A 15801-nucleotide genomic window follows, 5' to 3' on the forward strand; every position below is an offset into this window, starting at 1 on the left:
TCCCGTCAGTAACACTTTCGGTCCGCTAGTAAAACGTAGTTCTATTAATCTGCGCTCGATTACTCTTGAACCGGAACCGGATGTAAGTCCCAAAAAACTGAACTGTAGAACTGAAACTGAATGGTGAGAAGTGAATCTGAAATTATTCGAGAGCTAAATTTTTAAAGGATAAAATACAGTTTCAAAGCAAATTAATTAATTTTCAAACTATAAAATTCAATTTCAATTCAGATTCAATCTGAGCAATTCAAATTCAAATTTAACTTATTCAAATTCAGTTTCTGATGGCACAGATTTCTGCACATATGAATCTCCTGAGCAACATTCAAATTTTGAAATTTTAAACAAATATTGAGAAACTCAAAAGTGTTTTTCTGCAAAATCCTCCAATTATGTAAGAAATATTTCTTGAAAAGCTAATAATGCTGCTCTTTCACTAAAAATGTGAACATACAAATATAGCTCCTTTCAAACTACATAAAACAAGATCGCTGACAGTGACTAAGTCCTTGTCACAAGTTTCATACTGAACCAGAATTGGCTTCCAGATTAATAACAATGTTCCAAATTCCCCATTTAAAAGTTAAACCATAGTGTGAACACAGCCTTTTAGTGTCTAACTCAGCACACATATCAAGTTTAGAGCAGCTCATTTTACAACAAACAGCCTGGCCTTTTATTTTTCCTATTTATATTTATGGAGCACAAGTAGCAGCCAAGTAAAACTGCAATATGAGAACAAAGCTGTTTCTTTGTTGTTTTGTTTTTTCCTTTTTCTTTTTTTGCTTGTCCCATTTGGTTCTTTAGCCGTCAGAATTGTTGTCTGAAGACCAACAACCCAATGGATTTACTTTACCAAATGGATCATCACGCCCTTGCCATCACGTTAATCTAGCTAAGTGTAAACAGCAGTAAATACTAAATATTGAATGTTGTTGTGTAGCAAGCAGGACCGACAGCGCACAATGTGCTTGGAAATAGCAGCCAATAAAGGTGTAGTTTATGTCTATGAACAGTGAACACCCGTGTGCACACCTGCGTGGATCAGCGCGCTTGTATTCAAAAGGTTTCCCCATGTAATGGTCTGCTAGAGGATGTAAAGAGCCATAGCCCTCTTTTTATTACTTTATTGTAACTAAAGTTGTGTAAAGTATATTCATTTTTTTATTTTAGAAGGAGCTGACAAAAGCAGCATTTTAACTTGTGAAGCTAACATTAGCTTTACTAGCTAGCTACACCCGACTGTAGCTAGCTACAAAAAATGAGAAATTTTGTGTCTCTTGCCTTTGGCTGAAATTAAAAACCTACTGTGCCAAAATAACTGAGAACTTAAATGTTCATTTTGCCAGTTTTATTACCATAAACTAATAAGAAAACAGGCCAGGCATAGCAAAAGGGGTCAAACTGACCTCTGCCAAAAAAAGGCTAAAGGGAAAAAGCAGGCTACGCAGTGTCACGCAACCAGTTGACTCCACAACATTTCTCACACATATCAAAGACCTAAGGGTGTGTCAGTAACCAACACATTTTCCCAACCCCTGAGCCTGCACCCACACTGTGTCACAGCCCTGTTTTTAGTGGCAGCTCGCATAGCAGGAGAGCACCAGTATTCATTCAAAAGTCCCAAGGCGATGCTAACTGCATTCACTGCGGCTGCAGGGTGGAACATTTCTAGAAGGCTCTCGTGTAGAGTACAGTCAAACCTTGTCCCAACCATGTTAGTTTAACTTTAGGAGCAGGGTCTGAAAAAAAGCATCATTTCCTGCCTTTATTAACTGCTCAAACATCAGTTTGAAGCAGTAAGAACACTCTGTGTTATGAATTCGGGGTGTGAGTGGGAAAAAAAAGTCCTGCCAGGCGATGTAGAGGGACAGTCTCGCTCTATAGCAGCTGCTGAGAAAACACATCTTTGCAAGTACAGCTACTTACTTACATAACAAATCTCCAGTGACATGGCTCAGCTTTCTCTTCTGATTCTGAATCTTTCCCCCTCATGCCTTTGAGAATCAGCTCATGACTGCAGAGCATTTTTTTCTATCGCATTATGCTGCATGCATGTGACTCTGTAGTTAACTGTTGTCCCCTTTTTTCACAATTAAAGCTCACACACACACACACACACACACAGATGATGTAAATTCCAATAGAGACGGTACCTCTCTGTGTCAGTCGTATGACGGTGGGGGGAAGAAGTGTGTGTGTGTGTGTGTGTGTGTGTGTGTGTGTGTGTGTGTGTGTGTGTGTGGGGTTAATGCCACCCCTTTAATCGGTGCTGAATGAGTGAGAGTCCCACCCTGCTGCCCTTCTCATTTTGTGGGTGGCCATTATATTTACTCGAGCCTTCCTCTCTCATCCTGGTAAACGGTGCAATAGAATAGAACAGGATAGATTTGCTATCACCTGATCATCTGCTCACACTTGATGTAACAAATGCCTTCTTTTTTTATTTCTCATCCACCTCTCCGGTTTCATTTTTGTTCTCTTCGCCCAGCTGCCCTTCTGTTTCCCTTCCTTTCCTGTAAAACAGTTTGCTTCATTTCCTTTTCCTTATTTTTCTGTGGCGCCGTCCTTTTTGTTATTCGTTCAGTTTTCTTTCTCATCCTTCCATCTAATGTTTTTCCTTCTCTGTACTGTGCTGGTGTAACCCTTTCCTTTTCTTTCTTGTCCTTTCTCAGATTTGTCATTTGTTATTAATTAATTTATACTTCCTTTGACGTGTACTTCCTACTCTTCTCTATTCATTCTCACCCTTTTCTTTCTGTCTAATTTTTCATTTATTTTTCTCTTTCCTTTCACTTTTTTATAACATATATTCATTTAATTCCCCCTCCTTTAAGTTTTTTTAATCTTTCCTTTCACATTGTTTCACTACTTCCTCCATGGTATTGTTTCTTTTCCTTTTTTCCCTTCATTTCCTTCCTCAACTTTGCACTTTATTTCTTTCTCTTCCTTCCTTCTCTTTCACTTTCTTTCCTCAGTGTATATTATTTTATTTCAATCTTGTCTCCTCTTCTCTCTTCCTTTTTAATAAGCTCTGTTTCACTTTCCTTTCCATTCCAGTTTTCTTCTTTCACTTCCTTTCCTATAATTTTTACTCCTTTCCTTTCCCTTCTCTTTCCTTCCATCCTCTCACCTCTGCTGTGCTCTCCACTTCTGCCTGAACCTGCCGCTGACCCATTAAACTGTGTGGATGTTATTTTTGCTGCATGTGTGTGTCTGTGTGAGAGGGAGAAGAGACAGAGGGACCCGACGTGAGCCGAGCAGTCTGCGATCAGAATAAACGGGAGGTGGAAAATGACAGCGTTCAGCTACCCCTGCGTTTCATCACCTCGTTCCCTTGTTCTCTTTTTCATCATTTTCAGTCTTTCATCACTCCCCCTCCATCTGTCCCACTCACACATCAAGAAGCATCTTCCCCTCCTCTTTCCTTTTCTCTTACTAACTCCTCTGCCTATCCCCCTTTTCCTCCAAGCAAAAAATATTCACCCACCTCTCCCCCCATCTGCTCTGTAATTCAATCATGGAGGCAGTCAGCAGTAGCAGGAGAAGTGAGTGATGATGTTTTGGAAGAAAATGCAGGGAACAGCGCCGGCCAATCTTCCCCTCGCTCCGTATTATCATTTCTAATATGCTGTGCTTCAATTTTCAAGATCACTCTCAGGATCAATAACGCCGCCCGAGCATGTTTGCTTCTTCTCGTGAGTGTTGCTGCAGTAATATATTCCAAGTAAAGGCCTTTAGGTGCGCTTGATTGACGGGGAAATATCTGCTTGAGTACATTATCCGCGCAGACTCGCCGAATATTTACGAAGTGGTGAAAACACATAGCCGCCCACATTTTAATAATATTTTCAGGGTGAAATAAGAGCAACACCCCCGACGCACACTTTCATTTTATGTCATTTACACTTTGTTGTTTTTAGTGTTTTTATCTACCTTAAAAAAGCGCGAGAGGGCTGTTATGCTCGTTTCTTTGACTCTTGGCTTTGCATGATTGACAGTTTGAAATAATCCTTACGTATCTTTCTTTGAGCCTCTCAGTTCATCCACACAAGCTGTCTTAGCTTTCCCCTTTAGCTTTCTTCTGATTGGCTGCCCTTCACAAGCAGAATATTTGAATGTCATGTTCAAATGCCTTTATTTTGTGAGGGGCAGCCAATCAGAGAATGCTGGGTAACAGGAAGAGAAGCGCCATGCTGACAGTGAATGAACTGAGGGGCTAGAGTCGTCGAGCTGAAATACAATGCAGGAAACATATATTAGGTACCTGTTTAATTGTATTGCACAATATGCACAGAGAGTCGTATACCTGGAGGTGCAACAGCTGTTACGCTAAATTAAAAATATTTGGCGTAGCTGTCAAGTTGCACTGTGAAGTGCAAACGCTAGCTGCTTCTTCACGTCACGTCGCTCCTCTGAAGCATACGGATGCAGACAGAGCATCGTTAGCCAGTCTGAGAGACTCCGGCTGACAGCGTGTGGAGCTTCCTCTCTGCTGCTCCTTTGTGAATGTGCACTGGTGTGGATGCAATCATCTGCTCTGCTCCTGCTAGCCCGCCTCGCACGTCAACACAGAAAAGATTGGCGGGGGAGGGCGTGAGGAAGAGAGGGGGAGAGAAAAAGAGAGAGAGAGAAAAAGAGAGCGAGAGAGAGAGAGAGAGAGCGAGAGAGAGAGAGAGAGAGAGAGAGAGCGAGAGAGAGAGAGAGAGACTGGTATCTAGAAATGTCTGGGAGTGTCAGCATCTCTCATGGCTGCAAAGAAAGAAAGTGAAGGAGGAAGATAGCTGTGGAAGAACGTGTCAGTCTGTCGGACATGGCGTCTTTATCATTTCACTGAACGAACACACACACACACACACACACACACACACACACACACACACACACACACACACACACACACACACACACACACACAGAGCTATGACCCAGTCAAATCCTATGTGCAGAAGGCAAGTTGAGTGACAGCAAACTGATGATAGCTCTCCAGATGGTGCCAGATGTTTGTGTTAATGTAACTGTGTGTGTGTGTGTGTGTGTGTGTGTGTGTGTGTGTGTGTGTGTGTGTGTGTGTGTGTGTCTGAGATGGAGGTAAATGCGTGCATTTGTGCGGACTGTGTGTCTGACCTGAGTGAGAGTAAATGATGTGCATTAGGGCAGAGCCTCAGACCCACAGACAAACGGACACGCACACCTCAGCCACACGTCCACTCGTTACCACCACAAACCACTCACACATTTCACTGGCAGCTGCACACACACAGACAACACACGTCTCCTGTAAGCTTTGTGCTGCATGCTAAGATGACAAACAGGTCTGTGTGAACATCAGCCTAGCGTCAAACTGCCCTGCTGTCTGTCTGGGACACTCAGCTGCACTCTGTCATTACCGCCCTGCTGCTTCTGCCCTCTTTATTTGTTTTTTCCCTGAAATAAACAGGTCAGTATCAGTGTCCTGCAGACACTTTTGCAGGCACTCCCTTAAAACACACGCAGCAAAAGATAAATAATAAAGTGGCTTATTTTTGCTTTGCACGTCCACAAATGAAATTTCAAAGGGCATATTAAACAGTTTGTCTTGCAGAAAGCAGTTCCTGTGGTATCAGCGGCTGCCAATTACACAAATAATTAAATTCAGCCTAATACTGGAAAGACAGTGCTTCACAGCAGACTGAAAGGATTTGAAAGAGGGAGGCGGAGCAGAGACGAGCCTCGAGTCTGCGTTTAAACACTGTAACACTGTAAGTTATAGAAGGTTAAACTGCAAGCGAACCATGAAACACTCCACTCAGCCAGCGATGTGACAACATAGATAACACACTCCACAAAGCTGCCGTACTCCTGCAAACCACTTTGCAACCCACCTCAACCCCAGTTTCTCTAAGTGACTCGAATGTGATGTGAATTTCATACCTTTTGTGATGATATGATGACAAAAACATGTATATTTTGGATTTCAGTGTTACAGAAAGTCTGACTAAAGTATGCCTAATTACCCTAAAGCAAGACATATTAAGTGCACTGAATTAAAAATGAAGTAGCGTGAGCTCACTCACATTTCACACAGTTGCTGTGACTCATCCCAGATGCTATTTTTGTTATTTAAGTGTAGCTCACACAAAATAAATCTTTTATTTTAGGTCCTCTGTTACTTTTCTGTGTCAGTGAGTATTTACATAAAACTAACTAATCACACTTTGCAGTACAGAATCGTTTTCATATAAATGATTTTGCCTGTTTTGTATCTAATGTTTATAGTTATGTATTTTTACCAATTTTAAGACTGAAGGTAATCAACTGCCTTCATATTATGTTACATTACTCAGTTAATCCTGCTTTCTCCTTTAAAAATTTGATTTTTTGTTAAGTGATTGAAATTTAAAGTGTTGATTTTGCAACAAAAAATCTGCTCACAAATAAGATGCATGCATTTTGTATTTTTGTACTACGGGGCTTCCAGGTCCCACAATCTCAATTTCACTTTCAACACAAGTTTATTAAATTTATTGAGTAAATCTTAAAACACAAAAAGGGTCTCTAAACATTTAATCTTTAGCAAAGCATTTTCCTTTAAATAAATAATCAATAGCATAAATAGAACCGAAATAAACAGAAATACAGAAATTTAACCATGTTCTAAGGAAGTCAAATACAGGATCACAAAATCTATTCAAAAATGTAAATGTAACGTTGCCAAGTTCCCCAGTCTATTTCCCTGTATGCAGCATATAGACTGTGTAGATTAATAAACAAAGGTCACCCACTGTGTGCACTAACAAGCATCAGTCAGGCCGCTGCCTCTTTCACCTGCAGTATCTGCTTTAAATCGCTTTAATCGCCATCTGTATGCACTGCAGTCCGGCGAGGACTGGCTCCATTTGGAGCACATCTATGCATGCTGCCAGCGGCTGTCTGCTGCCTATGAAAAATTAGTTTGAGGCCTTACCTGTCCTCTGCATCTCATGTACTGAGCAGTAGTCAGAAAGCAGCTTCCAGCTGAAGAGCACTTAAGTGTAGCCTAAAGGTTGTTTTGTGCTCTTGTACATAATGTACTTTGCTGAGCTCCACATACAGAAACACACACTCATTTTGGGCACAACCTCTATGTGCTGGACCCTACCAGTTCTTTTATAGTCACGCCTGTCTTTTTCTGCAGTAGACAGACTGTTTATAATCCAGGGGGTTTCCTGCTCTGCTGTAGACTTTTGTTCCAGCGCCTGCATCAATGCAGTGAACCCCGCTAATTGCTACACACTGTTATGAAGCCATATGCTTCGCTTAATCCTGCAGAGTGAGCACTGCCGTCTGAGGCACAGAACCCTGCGACTTATAAAAGAACTTCAACACACATAGGAGTTGGATGGGTGGGATGTTTGTCTCACGTCTAGGCTGGTCAGGTCGCCGCTGCTCCACTTTTATTACACCTTTAATGGTCCACCGACTACTTTGAAGTTCTGCTTGGCTTGTACTGGGCTGGGTTTAAGAACGGCCTTGATTCTTCATGGTATGGATTGAACAAGTTTCTTGGAAACATTTCTCCGGGTTTCTGGTGCTTATTGATATGATAGCATCGCACAGGGCACCACTTCCATGATGCGATTCTCCCATGACACCACCACCCTGATCTGGTGAGCGCAGAGGCCACTTTAGTACAACGAGCTCATTGTCATCGTCGAGAAACTAGACTGATGATGTGAGCTTTGTGATGTGGCACATTTTCCTGTTAAAGTGGCCGAGAACACTGTAGTCATGGAAAGATAAAAAGGAATGGACATGATTATGAACAGCACTGGCTAAAAATGATGCTCAATTGGCAGTAAGTGGCCCAAAGTGTGCCAAGACAATATCCCCCACACTAAGAAACCATCAACAGCGTTAAAGGTTCTCATCCTTTACGCTGTTCATGTTAAAGTATCGATATTGCAGCAGAAATCAAGACTCATGAGATCTTTTTATGCCCAGTTTTGTCCAGCTGCAGCTGTAGTTACCAGTTTTTAGCTGAGTCTATTGGTTCCAATGTGGGCTCCTGTTTCAAAGCTTTAACATGTTGTGCATTCAGAAATGCATCTGGTCCTGCTTCTCTAAGCTATGTCACCGAATGAGACCTTTCCCCCCAGAGAACCACTTCTCACTTAAACCTATCTTCTTTCTCCATCCCTTTTTCTGTGTGCATAAAATCCCAACAGCTCACGAGTTTCTAAAAAGGTTAAATCAGCTCATCTGACACCGAGAGCTACGACACGTTCAAACTCCCCTAAATCGACTTTTCTTCCCCTTTTCGTGCTTTGAACTTCAGCAGGTCCTCTTGACCCACAAACAGAAGACAAAAAGACAGACAAGAGCTTTCAGGTCTGAAAATGAAGGATAAGCATCTTAAACCTGCAATCTTTTTCATGCCCAGTAGGGTCAACTGAACTGGTTCCCAGAAGAAATCCAGTTGTATTGAACTCAAGGTAAAAATGGTCCTGCTTCTTATTTGATTTTAATCCCAGTAAACACCCTCCTGACGAGCTTCTGTTTTCAGTTGCTAGAATAACTAACAATATAATGCTCTTCTTGTAGTTTATGGTCTCATACAGAGTGAAATAGACGACTGAATTGGGTATGGGAAGTTACAACCTTATGAATTCAATGCAGTTTATATTTATATAGAGCTACATCACAACAACAGTCCCCTCAAACCACTCTGTATTGTAAGGTACAATATTACAGAGAAAACCCCAACAATCAGACGATCCCCTAAAAGCAAGCATGTGGTGACAGTGGGAAGGAAAAACTCCCCTTTAACAGGAAGAAAGTGCATCAGTGCATCATGGGAAGCACCCAGTAGCCTAGGCCTATTGCAGCATAACTAAGGGAGGATTCAGGGTCACCTTGTCCAGCCCTAACTATATGCTTTAGCAAAAATGAGAGTTTTAAGCCTAATCTTAAAAATAGAGAGGGTGTTTGACTCCCGAGTCAAACCTGGAAGCTGGTTCCACGGAAGAGGGGCCTGAAAGCTGAAGGCTCTGCCTCCCATTCTACTTTTAAATACTCTAGGAACAACAAGTAGGCCTGCAGAGCGAGAGCGAAGTGCTCTAATAGGGGGATATGGTACTATGAGGTATTTAAGATAAGATGGGGCCTGATTAATCAAGACCGTGCATGTGAGGATGTGGATTTTAAATATTACAAATGCATTTCCTTTCTGTCATGTAATTGGCCGATTAGATATTATTTTAAGACGTAGTTCCAACTAATCTAGTGGCCGTAAGCACAATATTTAGGAGTGGATGCGCAGCGTCTTCAAGAAGAGAATATTCAGCCGCTATGTTAGCCAACACCAGTCATTTTAAATACACAGAGGTCAAGAAGTACAATAAAGCTCTAGTGTTACTCAGTACACAAACAGACTGACAAGTGAATTTATAAAGTCATCACTTGCAATAGGGGCTCAAACGTGGACCATTATTTGTCATTAGCATGGCCTCTTCTTATTCAAATGAGGCCCACCTGCTGTTTCCAGTGTAAGCACCAGTTCAGATGCTGCTGCGTACCTGCCCAAGCAGAACAATTATAGTAATTGGATAATAGGCTTGGTGTCAACTAGCTTTTATAAAAATAATTACAAGAGTTAAAGCTGAATTACTTGTTATGCCTTTGTGCAAATTCTACCTCCTGCAGCTCGGCCTGTACGCTACCCCTCGCTGTCTGCTCACAACTGGACCAGCCAGTTATATATCAGTGGAAGTATCAGCAAGCCACCGCCAGCCTCTACAGAATGATCTATCTGCAGCTCTCTCTGGCTTCTCTCTGTATTGCCCACACATTAGAGTGGGCTGTGCAAGTGAAACATTGTTGGATGTTGTAGTGCTACACTGCCCGAAGGAGAAAAAAACCATTAGAGGAGCAGTCGTGAAGCGAGCCTCGCAGTATGCAGGATAAAAGAAGAACACTGGGAGTCGTGTCACACTGATTGTGATGTTGAAACCTTAACTATCACACGGCCACCAGTATCATGTCACTGGAGAGCCAGGGTCACACACAGATCCAAACACACACACGCTGTGTTCCCTCCCTCTCTCTGTGCTGCAGTGTACAGAGACAGGGGTTTGAAGATGCGCTGCCACTCTCCAATCACACCACTAATCTTCTCGGATACACCCCGATGCATGCAAACCCCTGTCTCCCAGAAGACTCACACATGCAGCCTTCACACATCACCATCATCTCAGCGGTGAACAGCTCCTATGCGAGAGAAAGCTTTTGCCCATGGCTGAACACGGGCATCTATAGGGGAGGGTTTCAACAGAAATCCACAGCTGTGTTCTCATCTCTGCAGTGGGAGAGAACCGACTGTCTTACTTGCTTTCCCTGGCCGGGGCCTCTGCAGCAGCTTCTGCACGGTGAGCAGGTCCTCGGTCTTCACCGCCTGCAGCAGTTCCTGGTCCTTTCCCATCTTCCGCGCTCGGCCGCTCTATTCCAGCATCCTCCGATACAGAGGCGCCTCGCCACGCGGAGGGTACGTCTACACCCCGGCCACGAAAAGCCTCCTTCCTCCCACCCCCCCAGGTCCCTGGCTTGATGAGACCCCCCCTCCTCTCTCCCCTAGAGCTCCGGCATAGCACGGGTCCAGAGGGGCTGAAAGCGAGAGAGAGAGGGGGGGAGAGAAAGAGGGGAGGGGGGTGGGGATAGGCTGGGTGGGATGGAGGGATGCTCTCGGGTTCTCCCACGGCTACGTGCAGCGCTGCTGAATGGAGACGGGACCGGAGGCTAACGGGCCGCTCGAGATCCCAGCAGCCGCGCGGCGGCGTCGCGTGCGTCGTATTTTGGCGGAGCGGATGAGTGGTGGGGGTTCCAGGATTCGCCTCACCGGCTCCTCGGTCTCACCCCCGCTGCAGCTGCCCTCGATATTAAACGATTAACCGACGGTCACCGGGAGGAAGGAGTCAAACGGAGAAGCCTCGCAGGCTCAGACACACTGCGCGTAAATGGTTGTGCGTTTGAAGGCGGGTGCGCGCCTGTTCGTATCTGCCGAGGATGTGCCGCTCGTGTGCTTTACGTCGTAAACGCAGCCCAGCGGTGACGCGGCTGCAGCCACAGCTCCGCGTGCGCTCGCTATTTGGTAATGATTTTCTCCGAGTGGGGTGGGTGGGTGGGTAGGGGTGTGCAGAGGTAGTGAAGGGGGGCACGTGCACGTGCCCGCGCGGTCTACAGCTGGGCCAGCTCGCACTGCTAAATGGCTCGTGCTGAAAGTTGTGGGCGGACCAGGAGCGCGGTGCTCTCCCGCCTCCTCCTCGTCTCTCTCTCTGGCCCTGTTTCTGTGGCAGAGGCTGCAGAGATTTATTGAGGAAGACACAGAGAGAGTGGAGGTGTGCCACGCCTTTCTGCTTATTGGCGCGATGAAGTCTTATCAGACTACACACCTGCATTCTAGCCTAAGAGTTAGACTGGATTCAAAGCTGCACGACACAAACAATTTCAGATTTGTATTAAAACTTACCTTCTTTTTTACATAGATGTTTAAGGCCTCAAGGCAAGGCAAGTATCACTAATAAACTTGGCATTGGTATTGGATAAACACTACTAGGATCAGCACTTTGTTCATTTAACCCACTATACTGTGTTACATAAAACATTTTTTGAGGAAATTAAACCCCCACCCATATAGCTCCATATACCAATGGCATTCCATCAGGGCAAGCAAGGCAATCAGTGCTTACCTTGTCAAATCCAAAAATAGACATAGCTGTCATAAAGCTCCTAGCTGATTACTTTTCTGCCATCTTGTGACTGGAGTGAGTTATTGTTGCTGAAAGCTCCACTTGTTTTGTGCTCATAGGAAACTTAAGTTGTCTCCATTTTACCCGCACGTCCATTTCCCGTTACTTGAGCTGATCAAGCTGAGAAGCTAGACACTTCTTTCTGGTGGTTTGCACATTGTGAATAAGCAACTGCTCTTTCATGGTAAACTGATGGGAGACCAGCTTGTTGCTGCTGTCTCTACTTTCACTGCTCTGAGACGACTTACAGTCTGCACTTTGTGTGTAAGCACAGCTAACATTAGCAGGCAAACAAGCTTCTGTGATTTATCATCATAATAAATAAGTTTCCTCTTGCTAACCGCTATGTGTGGTTTAGAGAAGATGGAGTGTGAAAAAGTTGTTGATAACTTGTTTAGTACGTTAGCAAGAAAAACTGTGATGATGATGGAATGATACATGGTCAGAGGGGATGGCAGCTCTGACCATGTATCACGACTAAAACAGGCAAGTTGAGCAGGTGCTCAGCAGCACCTTCAGATTAGCATCTATGAGAATCTCTGAATGTTTGGCCATCGCTTCATTTTCACCTTTATCTTTTTTCCATTAATATTTTTAATCGTTGTGTAAATATCGATAGGTAACTAAGTCACACACTGCTCAAGTCTTTTAATTCAGATGTTTTTTTAATGTTAATAATATGTATAAATATACTTTTATAAAATCAAGATATAGGCGTGTGTTTGTGATCTTATGAACAACTATTTAAACTTAGAGGAAAATACATACACATGCTTTCAGCTAATGCCAAGAGTAATATTAACTAAATGCTAAAATGCTAGAAATTTCTAATCAGCACCAAAACCACAAATGCAGCTGATGTTTGGCATTACTGCTCATTGGAGATCTCATCAAAGACAAAGCCCACAGTCCTTGTTCAGTGCAAAAATCTGGACAATAATCTGGTGCTACGTGGGGCTTCACTAGTCTGAGTTTGTCAAGTCACTTGAGTATCTTACATAATTTCTCTAAAAAAAACACACAGTAAGAAGATATTGCTTAATTTAGTGAATTCAGTAGGCTGAGGCTAACCTTGGATGAACTTCCCGACATTTTTGTAGGAATGCCAACAAAAGGGGACCAACGTTTGGGACAAGTAGCAGACCATTAAATGACAAGGATAGCTAGAAGACATTCACACAAACCTACCTCTACTTTTAATAAAGAAAATAGTTTTTTAAATATCTCACAGGTGAAAGAATTTCAGAAAAGCCATCAAAGCAGTTATATTTTTACTACAAAGCCATAAGTGTCTCACATTGATGCTTTTTAAACAATGGCTCACATGTTAAAAGCAGGAGTAAGATTGTAAAGATCTGCTAACCGTTGTCATTATGAGCATTAGCTCAAATACTACAAATATGATTTTACTACCTCCAGCAAGTTAGTTTAGCTTAGCATAGCTTACAGGATCTTCCATCCATCCATCCATCCATCCATCCATCCATCCATCCATCCATCCATTCATCCATTCATATTCTTCTGCTTATCCAAATCAGCATTGGGGGGCGGAGCCTGTCCGAGCTGTCAGGAGGCAGCTACACCCTGGATAGACGGCCAACACAGAGAGAAGACAACTTTTTATGCTCACATTCACGCCTACATGACTGTCTTGCTCTGAGGCTGACCCAAAACTGTGCCACACCACTGAAGCTTGTTAATTTAATTAAAAATTACTTATTGATTAGAACTTATTGATTTCATTGGGGTGGCACGGGAATTCAGATTCTTTGATCAGAAGTAAATGTGGTGAACAAAAACACTGGGCACAATTTTTCAGCTCCTTCTTTCCTCATACAAATATATGAAATATGACATGAAATTCACCGTCCAAAGACATGCAGCTTGTGGGGATAGGTTAACTGGATAATCCAAATTGCCACTAGGTGTGAATGTGCGAATGAATGTGAGTGTGAATGGTTGTCTGTCCCTGTGTGTTGGCCCTGCGACAGACTGGCGACCTGTCCAGGTTGTACCCCGCCTCTCGCCCTATGACAGCTGGGATAGGCTCCAGCACCCCCCGCGACCCTGAAAAGGATAAGCGGAAGCGAATGGATGGATGGATGGACATGAAATAGGCTTTGCACTGAGCAGCCTAACTGCTTTGCAAAGTACAGAAATGGGTATTTACACCCTTTAAGTAGAAGTAGTACTTGTACTTTGAAATGTTTTAGCTTTGACATGCACTTCAATTATGCAGAATCAAGTGCATGAAGTTTAATGGATCATAACATTTGATTTATTAACATGTACATCAATTTGATATTATAGGTGGGAGTTATTTTGATTACTAATATGCTGCTGGGTAGTTTTGTCTTTAACAACATCTGTTAGCCGCACATATAGCCTTCAAACAATGGTGTTGTCATCCAAAGTACAGTGGTGCTGAAATGGGAAGCAGCAGAAACAGAGAAATACTTGAACAAATTAGAAGCACAGGGAAGCTGTAATTCAGTACTTGGCTAATTGTACTGTTACTTTCTATCCGAGGCTTCTCTATAAGATCAGGCCTGTTTGTGTTAAAACTTGTGTTGCCAAAAATCATTGTGATCTTTGGGATAATCACTCGTACACATGCAGCATGTGCTGCGGTCATGAAGACAATTAGAGAGCACACACACTGCAGAATTTGACCCTGACTTCCAACTGCAAAATCTAATGTTTTCTTTCCCTCTCCACCCTCCTCCACGTTTTTTATTTCACTTTTTTCTCCATTGTGTGTGTGTGTGTGTGTGTGTGTGTGTGTGTGTGTGTGTGTGTGTGGGCAGTGAGCAGTACTTGGATGCTGCTCTCTTCCTCCTCCACATAACCAGCGAGTTATGTAAGAACTCTAAAGAGTAGCCCGTATGGTACCGGTAGAGTATTTATAAATATGCCTCTGTCAATGCAAAAGAACCACACTACCCCAGAGGCGTGTTAATGCTAATGCCTGCTGCATAGAAGCTTACTTAGAGAGTGCTTACCTGCAGCCCCTCCCCTGTTTCTATTTGCATATCTCCTGTTATTGCTAAGTGCAGAGGCTTTCAGAAGTGGATTCAATATATGTACACTGGACACTCATGAGCCACTTGTCTCAGAGACAAGTGGCTCATGCCTTTCTTGTTATATCTTTGAGCACGTGTTGACACTTTTCACTTGACACTTTAGTGAAATTCACATTCACAACAAAGAATGAGAAAAAGGGAGAAAAACAAGAGTTTTTTTCCACTGAAATAAATATCTTCAAACTACATTTGATTTGTCTGTACTCATCTACCTGTCTGGGTCACATGAATAAGGGTTAAATTATAGGGGGAAAATGTAGTAATTCTAATTAGGCAGCAGGACTGTTTTACATCATGAAATCGTGTTTATTTAAAGCTTGAAAGTCACTTCATGTAGCATGTGCTGGAGCTGGGAGTGTTCGTGTGAAGCTTCCATAAAAACAGAGTGCCCTCAAGTGGCCGGTCCAAGAGCACACACCTTTATTGGGTAGTCTTTGAACCTCTGTTTCCCAGAGATCTGTGATGGATAAAAGCATTGGGGATTTTACACCTAGTTTTATGTAGAAAGTGGTTAATATATGAGTAAATATATAAGTATATGGTTGGCTTCGTTAGTAATTTGTACCTGTGTATAGTTATCATAAAGACCTAAAGAAAAGGGGCAAATCACATTATAAAACACTTGTGACCGAGCAGCCATTGCTATTGCTCAGTGTTTTGAAAATCATGTGTCACTACGACAGCAGTACAGGTTGAGTTCAACATCTTCAGGAAATTCTGAAAATTAGCCAACCTCAGTTGTAGGCAATTTGAAACAAGATTTAGCGAATAAACATGAAGGAGAAATACAACATATTAATAAACCTCGCTGAAAAATGTATTCCGTTTAGCATTTTACATGTAATTGCGACTAATGATAAAAAAAATCGCTTGTCTCCAATAACTCGTCTTGTCTACGGGTTTTAAATGTAATATTTTTCAGAGTACTTGAATGCAGCCTAAGGCCGACCCTTTAG

At 42.8% G+C, this 15801-nt stretch overlaps 1 protein-coding gene across 5 annotated transcripts in view; it reads right to left on the minus strand.

Moving 5' to 3' along the window:
• caskin1 (CASK interacting protein 1) overlaps positions 1–10572 on the minus strand; it is a 112636-nt gene extending 102064 nt beyond the window's left edge. For all 5 annotated transcript variants that reach the window (XM_026166141.2, XM_026166137.2, XM_026166139.2 and 2 more), the window contains exon 1: positions 10345–10572. In XM_026166141.2, the coding sequence (XP_026021926.2) occupies positions 10345–10438 (94 nt within the window). In that variant the 5' untranslated portion in view covers positions 10439–10572. The remainder of the gene's footprint in view (positions 1–10344) is intronic.
• Positions 10573–15801: the final 5229 nt, after the last annotated feature.

This window comes from Astatotilapia calliptera, chromosome 4, assembly GCF_964374335.1.
Source record: "Astatotilapia calliptera chromosome 4, fAstCal68.1, whole genome shotgun sequence".
Classification (NCBI taxonomy): Eukaryota; Metazoa; Chordata; class Actinopteri; order Cichliformes; family Cichlidae; genus Astatotilapia; species Astatotilapia calliptera.